This window comes from Mercurialis annua, linkage group LG3 (assembly GCF_937616625.2).
Source record: "Mercurialis annua linkage group LG3, ddMerAnnu1.2, whole genome shotgun sequence".
In the NCBI taxonomy this organism is placed as follows: Eukaryota; Viridiplantae; Streptophyta; class Magnoliopsida; order Malpighiales; family Euphorbiaceae; genus Mercurialis; species Mercurialis annua.
This window is the reverse complement of record NC_065572.1, coordinates 3,694,311-3,710,416: the sequence shown is the minus strand read 5'-3', so window position 1 is coordinate 3,710,416 and position 16,106 is coordinate 3,694,311. Positions and strand designations below refer to the sequence as shown.

Genomic DNA, 16,106 nt, shown 5'->3' with positions numbered 1-16,106 from the left:
ATTTTAAGGTAGCCCGGGCTTAACCTCCATCTAACCTTAAATTTTCTATAATTTTTTTTCTATCTTTTTAAATTTTATTTGTACTTAAAAAAAATCAGTCGCCATAGGGTGGTTTCGCCCCTTGCAGTTTCTCTTCTTCCGCGACAGCTATACCAGTTCATGGATCGGGCTCGGATCAGGTTGGGCCTACCAGACTTATTTATTTTATAAGTAAGCCTAAGTCCGGTCCGGTTTTAAATCGGGTCCTACACTCTATTATTGCAGGTTCGGGCCTGACTTTTTTGAGCTTACGTGTAAAAATATACAAAGTAGAAGTCTGGTCCCGCCCATAAAATAGCGGAATTTTCTCGAACTCGGACCAAGGTTAGGACAAAAATACTACCCAAGCCCGCCCCTTAGAGGATGGGTCTAGACAGGTACTCTGGCCCATGAACAGATTTTGGAGCAGCCATAGTGGCTACGACATAACTGGTTGTAGCGCTGAACTCAACGATGCGTTCTTATTTTTTTTATTGGGCCAAACAACTTTTGGCCCATATTTATTTCAAAAGCCATAATAAATTTTAAAAAATAATTAATTTACATATCGTTTAGCTTATTTATTTTATATAGCCAAAGACAATGTCATTTTTAAATAGCCGAACGACACACCATCGGACTTAATTTTTTTAAAAATAACTGAACAACAAGTCGTGGGACTTAATTATTTTTAATAGCCAAATGACAAAATTATGCCCCTGAGTCAGAATTTTGGTTGCGCCACTGCCTGTAAAAATATAAGGAACATTCGGCTACTTGGATCTTGAATATCTCATGATCGACACTTTAACAGAGAAGAGCGATGTTTATAGTTCTGGTGTTGTGCTTGTTGAACTTTTGACCAGAGAGAAGCCAAATCCAAATGCAAGATCAAGAGCCGACAATAAGATTATTCAATATTTATTTCTTCACTAAAGTGTAATAATCTCTCGGAAATACTTTGTCTCGCTCTAAGCAAATATGAAACAAGAAATATCAAAGTGTTTACAGAGCTTGCAAAATGTTGCATAAGTATTAGTGGAGCGAAAAGGCCAAGCATGAAACAAGTGACTGGAGATTTAAGCAGGTTAAGACAATCGAACGAAAGTTTATGGGCTCAACTGAACAACATATAGTTTAAGCATTTACTAGTTGAAAACTGGGGCATAATTAAGGCCGGGTGCACCAAATTTTAAGCAAGATCAGGAGCCAACAATAACATTATTCAATAATTTCTTTCTTCACTAGAGCGTAACGATCTCTATAAGATACTTTATCTCGTTGTAAACAAAAATTTATGGAGAATATCAAAGTGTCTGCAGAGCTTACAAAATGTTGTATAAGTGGTAATGGAGTGAAAAGGCTAAGCATGAAACAAGTAACTCTAGATTTAAGCAGGTTGAGACAGTCGAATGAAATTTTATGGGCTCAATAGAACAACATGGAGTCAAAGCATTCGCTAGCTATAAACTGAGGCAAAATCAGGGCCTAAGGATCGATTCCGCCTTTTTAGTGGCGAAACCTGGATTTATTTTCAACACTAACTTAATTTTTAATTTATCTTTAATTTTACGGCAACCCAGACTTAACCTTCATCTAATCTTAGAGTTTATATAAATTTATTTTTATCTTTTCAAAATTTATTTGTACTTAAAACAAAATCGATCACCATATAGTGGTTTCTCTTCTGACCCTTTCTCTTCCTCCGTGGCAGTTAGACCTGTTCATGAGTCGGTCTCGGGCCGGACTGGGCCTGCCAGACTTTTCATTGTCTAAGTAATCCCAAGCCCGTTTTGGGCTTCATTTTTACCAACGTTGTGAAAAATAATAAAAGAACACAAAACCAGACGACGTTAAACAGAAATGTAACAGAAGTGCCATTTTTAATAATAAGGTGTCAATATGAGACGGGGACTATACATTACAGCCATTTTGCACCATTTCACATTAACAAAATATGTCACATGTTGGGGTAATTGATCCTAACCATCACTGAACTTTCGAGTTTTTTCATTTTAGTCACTAAACTATATTTTTTTTTCATTTTAATCACTAAACTTTCATTTTTTTTTCTTTTTAGTATTTTAGGTCAAAAATGCTTAGGTGGCAGCCGGAAGTTGACATATGACAACCGGATTTTACAAGTTTTATTTTGAAAATTTATCATATATACATAATTTCACTTTGAAAATGAGATTTTAGATCAAATAATGCATATATGGCAAGTTTTCAAGTTTAAAAAAATTAATTCCGGCTGCCACCTAAGCAATTTTGGCCGGAAAATCCCAAAATAAAAAAAAATGAAAGTTCAGTGATCAAAATGAAAAAAAAAATAGTTTAGTGACTGCAATGAAAAAACTCGAAAGTTCAGTGATCTTCAGGATCAATTACCCCACATGTTGTGAACATTTTGTATTTAGCTAATTATTAAAATTAACTAAAGGGAACTAGCTCCTATTATTGGGTATTATATATACCATATTTAGAAAATGAAATATTAGAATTAGACTGAGTCTTATATGAAGTGGTTGAAAGAGAGCCCAACTTCAATCAACCCATCACGCAGACTAATTTGGTTAGACCGTTACGTGGCTGGGTCCATAAACAGAACGTGCAAGAGTTGAAGAAACACAACACAACAAATTTGGCTAAACCAAACAAGGAACTGTCATACTGCACATACAATGGCAATATAAAGCACATCACTAGTGAAAAGAACAAAATCTTCAATATATAAGGAAATAGGTTTACAATTTTAATTCCCTATTCCATATAGAACGAGCTCTAACCGGACTAACTCCTGTCATTTAACCGTAAATCTTCTCCGAAAAATCAAGTCTCGGGCTCGAACCACATCCACATTTTATATGTACAGTAGTAATTCACAATAGACACAGGCTTCCAGCTTTGCTCGACTGAGATTGATCGAAATTTTATGTATGGGTGGATTGTGTCAACAGCAATCTGGAATGATTATGCTCACCTTCGTAAGTGACAATTAGCATCGAAGGATCTTCTAGGCATCTCTCGACATGCTTCCTTGCTGGACAACCTCTCAGGCTGCTACATTTGTAGTATCCCCTGCATTAAAGTGGTCTCATTACCTATCTTGCACAATTTTTTTTGGAACGCTACATTTCATAGTTTTGTCTTTGCTAAAAATATTCCTGAAACATCGCAACTCTATACTTTTTGATCTATTCTTCTAAAACCTATCATTCGGGTTTCAACATTTCTTGATTCAGCTTTTCTGTTTCACGCTACATAGCTTAATACAATCGGACAAACATTGTTGTCCGACCAATTACGACTTCCAGCAAGCATCAGCTTCGATTTTGTTTGCAAATGTACTTGTGCCATGTTAATATCATCAATTTTTTTTTTGAATTGAATCAAAATTATATTCTCTCTCTCTCTCTAACACGAATAACTCAAATCTACTTAAGCAATTAAGCAATTACTTAAACGTAGATAGCTCTTACAATGTTTACATATGTAGCCCTGATACAGATATGAAAAACATGACAATTGGACAAGGACACAGCGAGACAGTGTTATTTTAAGGTCTCCTAGACTAAAAAATGAAGTTTCATGTCTAAAACGCCAAATTTCCAAAATGCAAACGCTAATTAAATGAAGTGTGTGCAATGCAAATAGCAGCATTTACGTTATAGTAAAAGCTCGAGTTAGATGAATACCTAGGATGTGGAGAGCCCTTAATAGGCTTTTGCCCATATTTTCTCCATGAATACTCATCAGAAGGAATATCTGCCACCTTGTTACTAATAGCAGGAACCTTAATCGATCTCTTTACCCTCAATTTCCTGAAACAATAGTAATTTCAAACATAATAAGCTATACTGCACTGAAACAAAAAACAGTTATACATAAAAAGTTTCGGAGTTTCAAGAGTGTTCGAGTCTCACCTTCTCTTCGAACAATGACATTTACCGGTACTGCCACATTTGACATTACCATCTTCTCCTCTACCGGAACACCTCCGTCTCGTTTGATTGGACGACTGAGGTACACCAATCAAATGGAATGAAGAATCTCCATCAAAATTAGTCACAGTACCACCATCCATGCTTAAAGATGACATATACGATCCTGAAGTTGAGATTGCTGGAGTGCAATTGGAGCCATCAAATCTAAGGTTAACTCCACTATTACTCCTGGAATAGATCATATCAGCTTGATACCTCATTTGCTGCTGCTGCTGAAACTGTATCCTCTGTATTTGCTGCTGTTGTTGGAGAAAATTGAACGGCTGAGATGGTTTTATTTGGGGAATTTGAAGAGAATTCCTAACATTTAAGTTCATTTCAAGAACTGGATTTTCAACAAAAGATTTAGACTTTGATGACTCCATTTGAAAATTGGGATTTTCAAGAAAATTAGCAGGAATCATTTGCAGGGGTTTAGGTGCCAAAATTGTTCTACAATTAGGACTATCTAAAAACAAATTCTGAGGCAAAGATGATCTAAATTTGCTCATCTTTTTCACTTTTCCATGACCTAAACTATTACTTAAAAGAGACACAACTCTTTTAAACTTACACACAGCCTCTCCAGTTTCCATCATCAAATTCTTAGACTGAGTTTGATTCCTAGGTTGACACAGAAGCCCAATAACTCTATGGCAGCTCTCAATTGCGGCCTTATTTGCCTCCTCAATCTTTTCCATAGCAGCCAAAAGGTCCAAAATTCAAACAAGTTTACAAACCAAACCCTTAATGCCTCAATAACAAATGCATCATGAAAAATAGTTTAACTATCACTAAAAAGCAAACCAGAAACTACCCAATTCCATAAATGGCATAATTTTAAATGGGTGAGGCTCAAAACTTAAAATTGATGCATTATTAGAAAGTTGTTTAAAGCTTGATACTGAAAAATTTAGCCTTTTTTTGTTTCCAAGAGCTTATTTATAGTAAAACTAAAAAAAAACTAAACTTGGCTAAAATAAAGAACAGACATCAATGACAAAAACATAATCAAACAAACGTTGTTTAATTTGATGAGTGAGATCATAATTCATACATATAAAAACTGTAGTGACATAAACACACTATGGTGTGAAAATGAAGAGTGAAGCTTTAAACTATTTCTTGGATTTTGGTAAAATGTGACCCAAAAGAAAACAAAGTCTCTCTTTAACTCGAAAACTACATAAACTAATCATCAAACTAGAAAAGAAAAGAAATGCAAACAAATTAAAGTAAAGAAAGCAAAAAAAAAAAAAAAGTAGAGAGAATCCGAGAGACTGAGTGGCAGAGGTATAAACGAAAAACCAGAGGAACAGTGAAACAGACGTCTGTTTCAAAAGATCCTCATGTGGGTCCCGCACCAAAAAAATCATAGCTATGCAGTACGATTTTATTTAAATTCTCTTTTGTGTATACAAAATAAAATTTCTTAACTATAAAAGTATGTAAATTATCTATCATCAATTTTTTTAAATACAATTTAAATAATAAAAAATATATTTTCCTCCAACTATCCTATGTCATGAATTGCTCATTACCAATTTCATAAAATATTTATAAATATAATTTATTTATTTAGCGTTTACTCATTGTAAGTACACCATAAAAATATTATAAATATATCATAATTACACCATAAATATATTTTTTTGGTATATTTTTTTTATTATTTCTATGGTATCATAGAAATAATAAAAAAAATATACCAAAAAAATATATTTTTAAAATTAAAAAAAATACGTTATGTAAAATTTTAAAAGATGAATACTGTTATAATTAAAATTTTAAAAAAAGATTTTTTCCCAGCAAAAAGTAGACTATTTCTATTACTAATAATATTTAAAACATATATCACTTGAATAATATACATACATATATATTAATATATTTTAATTTCAAACAAATTAATACATCTAATCTATTACTGGAATTATTTTATTTATAAATAACATTTCACATGGTATCTTGAATAAAAAATATAATTTTTATTAAAATAAAAATTTAATCTAATATATTTTGATTCAAATAAAATTTATTTTTATATCAAACATATAAATCATAGTTTTTGGTTATTCAGATGTGTTATTTGTTTTAGAAAAAAATTATATAATTAATTTTACTTTAAAGTAAAAAAATCCAATACATATTTTTAATAATAAAATTTAAGTTTCTAAAATTTAATAATATAATTCAATTCGTAAAATTGTAAATGCGTATAAATAATTTTTATACATTAAGATTTGTAATGGTTTTACAAATTTAAAGGTCTAATTATATAAATTCAGAGTTTAAAATACAAATGGTTCATTTATTACAAGTTGAAGGGTGTATATGCACTTATTAACCTTTTGCTTTAATGCAACTTCGTCAAAATGTCTGCCAAATGTGGGCCCAAAATTCCACTGTGGACAGGAAATGGGAGCTAGGTATTGAGGAGAATGGAGGAAGACACGTGGATAAAGCAATGACACTTGTCCCAAGAAATTATGCAGGGTTTTTGCTGTCTCATAGTGATATTTTAGGGTTTATAGTGGTGACAGTAGTTGACCTCTATACAGATTCTCTCTGCCTATATTGGTTGCTCATTCATGGGTTCATTTCTGATTTTGATTTCGTTTGCTTTCGGCCAACTCTTTAATTCATTCCTGCAATTTGATGATCTTTAAATCATTTGTAATCAATAAATAAGTGACACATTAATACCCTATATAAATTTAGAAAAAATAAAATAAAAATTGATATAATTTTATGAAAAATATTAAAAAATGTGATTAAATTGAAATAATATGTAAAATTATTAAATTTTTATGACATTAACTTTTTTTCTAAAAAAAGAATAATCTACCTACTATTTAACCGATGAACAGATTATTAATTTGCCTTTATCAGACATCACATTAAAATGTGTTTTATTTCTAGTCATCAGATTTGTCTTTGAAATCCTCTCCTTTCACCATTCTCTTCGGGTTTTACTATATACCATTCCTATTTATTAGGTACCGCCTCTTCAAATTATTTCCTTGTCCATTTAATTAAAATATAATAATTTTATTTTTTCTAAATTTCATTACAATCCCAAATCTGGCTGATTACGATTTTTATTCGTCGAAAAACGAATATCAAAATTCTGAAAATTTACCGATATACTATATTTTTATCGCTTTTTTTTCTCAGGTGGGACGTCTCCATATTGTGTCCCACCATAAATTGGGACATTTTGCTATTGCGTCACACCTTATAACTGGACACAATAGGTGGACATCCCACCTTATGGCGAGATGCAATCTGGATGCATCCCACCGTAAGAGATTGCGTCCTAATCGATAAAAAATATAAAAATTGTACGAAAAATTTATCGTGCTAGCTCGTCATCTTTCTCGATTAAATTTTTCATCCGAAATTGCGTTATCCGTTCTTCGTATTTAAATATAACTTGATAGGATTTGAATGTGAGTTTTATTAATTAGAAAAAGAGAAGAAGGACAGGGGAAGGAAGTAAAAAGAGGTAGTACCTAATAATTTAGGGACGTTAAATAATAGGTCACTTCTCTAAACCCTAGCAATCCAAAGTCACCGCTGCATAAAATCGGCCACCTCCCCACCCTTATCCGATAAAAAATTTAAAAAATATATTCATACGAATAGGGGGTAAGCATGATTCGATTTAATAAAATATAAAATTATTTTAAGGATCAAATAGAAATCAAACCACATGAAATATTTATTATAATATAAGTTTGGTAAACTAAAACTAACTATGTTTGATTGGATTCGGTTCACTTAATAGATATTTATATAAAAAATATATATGATAATAAAGTTAAAGTTAAAATGTAATTAATAATTTTATTCACATCTAAAGTAATTATATTAATAATTTTAATTAAATCAAGTAATTTTTAATTTAATTTAATCTGATTAAGATTAATAGTGTGTTAATGGATTTTTACTTAATTATAGATGCAAGAAAAATTCAGCACTTGTAGTTGTAATATTCCACTTGGCTTGACAATGTTGATTTTCTTCTCAAGTTAATATTATATTTATCCAATTGTGTGCTTCCAATTTGGAAATTTATGCAACCTTTAATGATATTCTCCACTAAACATAAATAGCAAACCTGAGAAGCATAAATTTTTTGACAAAGTCGCATTTTCTATTTCGAAAATATTTTAAAAACCGAAAACTCTTAGAAATTTTTAAAAGTTCATAAGAAAAAAAACTTTCGGGCCATTTCGATAGATAAAAAAATTAATCACTTGTAAAAACATCTAAAAAAAATTCTCAAACAAATAATTTTTTTAATCAATTAACTACAATTTCTATTATTCACAATATAAATAATAAATCTTATCTTTTTATTTTGACCGGGTTTCAATATATTTGGTTTATTTTATTAACTGACATAAATATATAAATAAAATTTATTATATATAGTATTCTATAATTTACAATATTATATAATCCTATATTTTTATTATGAACTATGCAATTGATGACCAATTGTCCACTAAAATAAGATGTGTATATTAGAGAAAAATAAAAGTTGAGTTTTTTTTATTATTATTTGCAAATCCTATGATTCAGTTCCTATAATTAATTTGAGCTTCTACCCACTATGTAGTACTACTTTATACACCTATATTAATAGTTTAGTAGTGTCTTAATTAGTTGTCAAACCAAGCATGCCAGATTTTATTTAATATAATTAAACTCCATTGAAAACTAGATAATAAGATTAGTCATTTACATCTGAAAGTGGGTTTCCATTATTTTATTTTATTCCTGATAGGCATGATTACAGATTTTGCAAATCAAAGTTTGATTAAAATTAATTTAAAGCTATTATATATATAGGTTGCCTCTTTAGTATAGTCTACCTATAACTATTTCAATCAGAGAGCTCAGATGATGAACTACTTTTTCAGTTGCTACTATAGTTATAAAAAATTAATCCCTCCTCAACTGAAAACAGTTTAATAAATTGTGATAAATCATTGAATAAGAGATGAACAAATCTCATGAGAATACTGAAAATGAATTCTGGTTGTCCGTTCTAACGCTCAAATCATTAGAAAGAAGAAGAATATAACAAACGAGAAAAAAATGTACCTAAAATTGTGCTCCTAAGCGAGTACGTATTGGATGTTGTGTAACCTGTACGATTTTTCTATTAACTCATATGTATATTAATATATTGATATGTATTTTTACGTTACGCTTAGAAGAACGTATCAGATGCGTGTGATGCAAGATATATTTATACTTTTAGACAAAGTCAGTTTGCTAAATGGTTAGGTAATTATTCTTATCATAGTTTAGTGTGGTAGGTCTAGCTGCATAAACAATTAATTTACTTTTTTTACTAATCACTTTTGGCATTAGTCAAGTAAGCTTATCAACATACTAATAGATTAACAAGAATATAATAATTTCAAGTACTAAACTTACACAAAGCAACTATTGAAAAATGTTAAATACGAGTGTAAAAATTAAACAATTATTTATCATTTTGAAGTTTAATTTTAAGTGAGATTCACTACTACAAAATTGAATTAAGTAGCAAATGTTGGACTTATTTAATTAATCCAATTATGGCCCATGTGACTTATGGCTAATTCTAACAGTACGGGCCCAATGTGATGGTTGTTGGGCTTAAGGGTTAGAATTAGGGTTTCAATCCCTTCACCTCTCCCTTATATAAAGTCACCTTAAAGTGAAAAGAAAAACACGTACAATACAAAAAAAAAATTACAGCAGTTTTCTAATCATCAAGAAAACAAGAACGGTTAAAGGAAGAGAGGCGAGAAATTCGTTTATTGATCGAAGAAGAAGGTTTCCGCAACAAAGATTATCTTCGATCTATCCACTAAGGTTTGAAAGCATGGATCAAGGTATGTAAATATATGGCTGAATTAAATTGCGTTATAGATCTTGCAATTATTTGATTTAGGTTAAAAGTATTTTGCTTACAGTTGGTATCAGAGCAGTTATAACGCTTTTGATTCGCCATGAAAAGTTTTATTCGTATACTACCATTAATAGGTGTTTAGGGTTTTGAATTTCTAAACACATTAAAACTTTTGATTATTCAAATTACATGAATCGATTTTGTGATTTGATATAATTGCTTGTTGGTAGTAATTGTTTGAATTGATTTTTTAAAGTGAAGATTCGCAGTTTTCGTCACTGCAAATCAGCTGACTTCAAACAGTCATAACTCTTTGTTCCGAATGAGTTACGGGAGCTATAATATATTTTTAAATACTGATTTGAGTTTTCTATATGGGTTTTTTCCAGTTCTCGAAACAAAATTGATTTGACAGATCAAAACGAGTGTTTTGTAAAACTGCTGTAAACTGAAAATTTCAGATTTATTAAAAGTTTCGATTTGCACATGTTTTGATGCTCTAATCATATTAAGACGTTATAAAATTCTATAAACCAATAAAGTTGCTTATTTACAGCAAGTAAAGATTAGGGTTTATAATTTTATAATTAAAAATTATTTGCTAAATTAAATGTCTATGTATTGGATAACATGTTAGTCACCAAAGTGGCCGTGTTAAAGGTTTTAGACATTTGATTGTTAAAGTTTATTTTATTGAATGTCTAGATATTGAATAGCATGTTAGTCACCAAAGTGACCGTGTTGAAGGTTTTTAGACGTTTGATTATTAAAGGTTATTTGCTAAATTGAATGTTTATGTATAGTATGGCATGTTAGTCGCCAAAGTGACCTTGCTATAAAATCTTTAACGTTCAAATGTGCATATCTCAATTGTTTATATTAATTGATGCTGTTATATGACATTAAGGATAAATTGAACAATTGAGTTCATAAACTATGACGCTATGAGGTGACCCAAAGGTAGACCATTGCTTATAGTTAATGAAATTAAAGAGATAAATCATCATACTTTGTATAGAGATCATGTTTCAATATGTGAAAATATTGTTGAAAAGTATTTATTTACATGATTCTATCACATGAAAGTTTTACACTAAATTTCCAAAGAAATTGTGTCTTGGTTAAGTATGATGAATTATCTGTTAAAGTTTATTTATTTGGCATCATTATGGTTTATGGTTATGTGTTTAAGGATTACCCAAAGGTGAACTTAAATACATTATTAAAGTTTATTATAGTTTGAATCTGAATCATGGTTAACTCAAAGTATTAAAAGTGTGAGCATGTGTAATGTCTTTGCAGCTACTACTAATTTGTTTGCTATGGGAAATGGAGTAGTCAAGTTCAATGGACTTAACTATGCTGACTGGTCTGAACAAGTGCTTTTTCAGCTGGGCGTTATGGATTTGGACCTAGCCTTAGTTGTTGAAGAACAACCTGCAATGATTACGGAAGCCAGTACCGAGGATGAAAAATCCTACTATGAGGCTTGGAAGAGATCCACCAGGTTGAGCTTGAACTTGATGCGAATGACGATGGCGGAAAATGTCAAGCCATCAATGCCCAAAACAGAGGATGCAAAGGAATTTATGATGAAGATCAAAGAGTACTCCCAATCTGACATAACTGACAAGTCAATTGTTGGGACTTTGATGAGTGAGCTGACAACAAAGAAATTTGATTGGTCACAGCCCATTCATGATCATGTAACAAGTATGGTGAACCTAGCAGCAAAGTTGAAGACTTTGGGTATGGATGTGAGTGAGTCATTCCTAGTACAGTTCATCATCAACTCTCTTCCATCAGATTTTGGCCAGTTTCATGTGAATTACAACACACTTAAGGAAAAATGGAACCTTCAAGAAATTAAGGCCATGCTGGTTCAAGAGGAAGGGAGATTAAAGAAGGTGAAAGGAAACTCAGTTCACCTTACATTCCATAATGAAGGTAGCAGCAGTAAGCCTAAACCAGGAAAGAAATTTAAGAAGAAGGTGAAGACCTCAACAACTGTTAATGAGGGTCAGATCCAAAAGGTGCCCAAGTGCTACTTTTGCAGTAAGGAGGGACACTTCAAGAAGGATTGCCCAAAGAGAAAAGAATGGTTCGAAAGGAAAGGTATGTACTATATTTCAGTATGTTTCGAATCAAATCTTATTGAAGTTCCTAGTAATACATGGTGGTTAGATTCTGGTGCAACTACTCATGTATCTCATGTTACACATGGATTCCTTTCAATCCAGCCCATAAACGGAACTGAAAAGTTCTTGTATATGGGAAACAGAATGAAGGCACGAATAGAAGGAACTGGGACGTATAGATTGATCTTGGATTCTGGCTATCACCTAGATCTTGAAAAGTGTCTCTATGTTCCTGGATGTGCTAGAAATTTAGTTTCTGTTGCAAAGTTGGATGTTTTAGATTTTAACTTTAAGATTGGAAATGGTTGTTTTTCTTTATATAAACACAAGTACTTTTATGGTTCTGGTACTTTAATTGACAGTTTATATCGTTTCAATCTTAATGTTGATTTTGTTGAATCCTTGTTTCATGTTGATCACAGTATTGGTAGTAAACGTAGTGCACATAATGAATCTTCTGCTTTCTTATGGCATCAAAGATTAGGTCATATATCCAAAGAAAGGTTAATGAGGTTGGTGAAAAATGATATCCTACCTCAGTTGGATTTTGTTGACTGGGAAGTGTGTGTGGATTGCATTAAAGGTAAGCAAACCAAACACATATCAAAGAATTCAGCCACAAGAAGCAGTGAACTGCTTGAATTGATACACACTGATATTTGTGGTCCTTTTGATGCTCCATCTTGGGGTGGTGAAAAGTACTTCATCACATTTATTGATGACTTCTCACGGTACTGTTATGTGTATCTACTGCATGAAAAATCTCAATCAGTGAACACTCTAGAAGTGTTCATTAATGAGGTGGAAAGGCAACTAGATAGAAAGGTAAAAGTGGTGAGGTCTGATAGAGGTGGTGAATACTTTGGAAAGTTTAATGAGAATGGACAATGTCCAGGTCCATTTGCAAAGTTCCTTGAAAATCGAGGCATTTGTGCACAGTATACAATGCCTGGTACACCACAACAGAATGGTGTATCTGAAAGGCGGAATCGTACTCTTATGGAAATGGTTAGAAGCATGTTGAGTAACACTAATGTTCCTTTATCCTTGTGGATGTACGCATTAAGGACAGCTACATATCTGCTTAACAGGGTTCCTAGTAAGGCAGTTCCTAAGACTCCTTTTGAACTGTGGACAGGAAGGAAACCCAGTTTAAGGCACCTACATGTTTGGGGTTGCCCTGCAGAAGTGCGGCTTTATAATCCACATGAAAAGAAATTGGATGCAAGGACAATTAGTGGTTACTTCATAGGATATCCTGAAAAGTCAAAAGGATACAGATTTTACTGTCCTAACCATAGTACGAGAATAGTTGAGTCTGGAAATGCTCGGTTTATTGAGAATGGGCAAATTAGTGGGAGTGGAGAACCACGAAAGGTGGATATTCAAGAAACTATGGATGAATCATTAATATCCAATGTTTCTTCTCAAGTTGTTGTTCCTATTGTTGTATCACAGCCACACAACATTCAAGAACAACAAATGAATTATCCAAACCCACATGATGAGAATATCAATAATGAACCGATTGACAATATGCAAGTCGCGGAAGAGAATGTGGAACCACATGGAATAGAATTGAGGAGGTCTGAAAGGCAAAGAAGACCTGCTATTTCAAATGACTATGTGGTTTATGCACTTGAACATGAATGTGACTTAAGTATTGATGAAGATCCAGTCTCATTCAGACAAGCCATGGAAAGTAACAATTCTGAAAAATGGTTCAATGCTATGAAGGAAGAACTGAAATCAATGAGTGATAATAAAGTCTGGGAATTAATTGAGTTGCCAGAAGGTTCAAAACGAGTCGGTTGCAAATGGGTCTTTAAGACCAAGCGCGATTCAAATGGCAACATCGAAAGGTATAAAGCCAGACTTGTTGCTAAAGGTTACACTCAGAAGGATGGCATTGACTATAAAGAAACCTTTTCTCCAGTTTCTAAAAAGGATTCTTTAAGAATTGTTATGGCTTTGGTAGCTCAGTATGATTTGGAGCTTCACCAAATGGATGTAAAGACCGCCTTTCTGAATGGTGATTTAGAGGAAGAAGTGTATATGGATCAACCTGAGGGTTTTGTGACCATAGAAAAGGAAAAGTTGGTGTGTAAATTAAAGAAGTCAATATATGGACTAAAGCAAGCTTCCAGACAATGGTACCTTAAGTTTAATAGTACCATATTGTCTTATGGTTTTGTAGAAAACACTGTTGACCGGTGTATCTACATGAAGGTTAGTGGGAGTAAGTTTATCATACTAGTCCTGTATGTTGATGATATTCTTCTTGCTGCAAATGATGTTGGGTTGTTACATGATGTAAAGGAGTTTCTCTCTAAAAAACTTTGAAATGAAAGATATGGGTGAGGCATCGTATGTGATTGGAATAGAAATATTCCGAGAAAGATCACAAGGACTGTTGGGACTGTCTCAGAAAAGCTACATCAGCAAAGTTTTAGAGAGATTCAGAATGGATAAGTGCTCTGCAGGGATAGTTCCAATTCAGAAAGGGGACAAATTCAGTGAAATGCAATGTCCAAAGAATGACTTGGAACGTAAGGAAATGGAAAATATTCCTTATGCATCAGTAGTTGGCAGTCTGATGTATGCTCAGACATGTACTCGGCCAGATATCAGTTTTGCTGTTGGAATGTTAGGCCGATATCAAAGTAATCCAGGAATGGAACACTGGAAAGCTGCAAAGAAAGTTCTTCGGTATTTACAAGGCACTAAGAATTACATGCTCACGTACAGGAGATCAAGCAGTCTTGATGTTATAGGTTACTCAGATTCAGACTATGCCGGATGTGTAGACTCTAGAAAATCTACATTCGGTTACATGTTTCTGCTTGCAGGTGGAGCAGTTTCATGGAAGAGTGGTAAGCAGTCTGTCATTGCTACTTCCACTATGGAGGCCGAATTTGTGGCATGCTTTGAGGCCACAGTTCATGCATTGTGGTTGCGGAACTTTATCTCAGGGTTTGGTATTGTCGACAGTATAAGCAAACCGCTGAGAATGTATTGTGATAATTCCGCAGCTGTTTTCTTCTCTAAAAATGACAAGTACTCTAAAGGTGCTAAGCATATGGATTTAAAGTACTTGTCTGTTAAAGAAGAAGTGCAAAAACAGAAAGTGTCAATTGAGCATATAGGTACTGATCTGATGGTAGCGGATCCGTTAACTAAAGGTTTGCCGCCCAAGACATTTATGGGTCATGTCGAACGTATGGGTATTAAGGACAAGTCCTTATTAACATGATAGTTATGTAGTATATATACTTTATGGTTTTGGTTGCTCATATTACAGTGACATTTTGATGATATCAATTATGGTTGTGTTTTTGCTTTGTTCACTTGTTGTTTGTATTATGGTATACATTATGGTTTTCATAATGACAGGTGGTGTCTGTAAAAGACAATAATAGTTGAGGCTTACAGTGTTCCTCAAATTATGGTTTTCTTTAAGTTGGATTGTTGCGTAATACATGGAAGGGATTATGTCGATTAAATGACTTATGACCACCATGATTCCAACAGTTTAACTTAAGTAAAGATGATGACTTGAAATGTTCAACGTAAAGTGCGCATCTTAAAGTAGTTGTATCATCAAGTCGTCTACATGGGTCAAGTGGGAGAATGTTGGACTTATTTAATTAATCCAATTATGGCCCATGTGACTTATGGCTAATTCTAACAGTACGGGCCCAATGTGATGGTTGTTGGGCTTAAGGGTTAGAATTAGGGTTTCAATCCCTTCACCTCTCCCTTATATAAAGTCACCTTAAAGTGAAAAGAAAAACACGTACAATACAAAAAAAAAATTACAGCAGTTTTCTAATCATCAAGAAAACAAGAACGGTTAAAGGAAGAGAGGCGAGAAATTCGTTTATTGATCGAAGAAGAAGGTTTCCGCAACAAAGATTATCTTCGATCTATCCACTAAGGTTTGAAAGCATGGATCAAGGTATGTAAATATATGGCTGAATTAAATTGCGTTATAGATCTTGCAATTATTTGATTTAGGTTAAAAGTATTTTGCTTACAGCAAAATGCAAG

At 32.7% G+C, this 16,106-nt stretch overlaps 1 protein-coding gene across 1 annotated transcript; it reads right to left on the bottom strand.

The window, feature by feature from the left end:
• Positions 1–2,727: 2,727 nt before the first annotated feature.
• Positions 2,728–5,268, bottom strand: LOC126671246 (probable WRKY transcription factor 39). Its single transcript, XM_050365003.2, has 3 exons — positions 3,945–5,268; positions 3,717–3,842; positions 2,728–3,099 (listed from the first exon to the last, which is right to left on the bottom strand). The coding sequence occupies exons 1-3, from the start codon at positions 4,703–4,705 to the stop codon at positions 2,952–2,954; spliced, it is 1,035 nt and encodes a 344-aa protein (XP_050220960.1). The 5' UTR covers positions 4,706–5,268; the 3' UTR covers positions 2,728–2,951.
• Between the last annotated feature and the right edge of the window lie 10,838 nt (positions 5,269–16,106).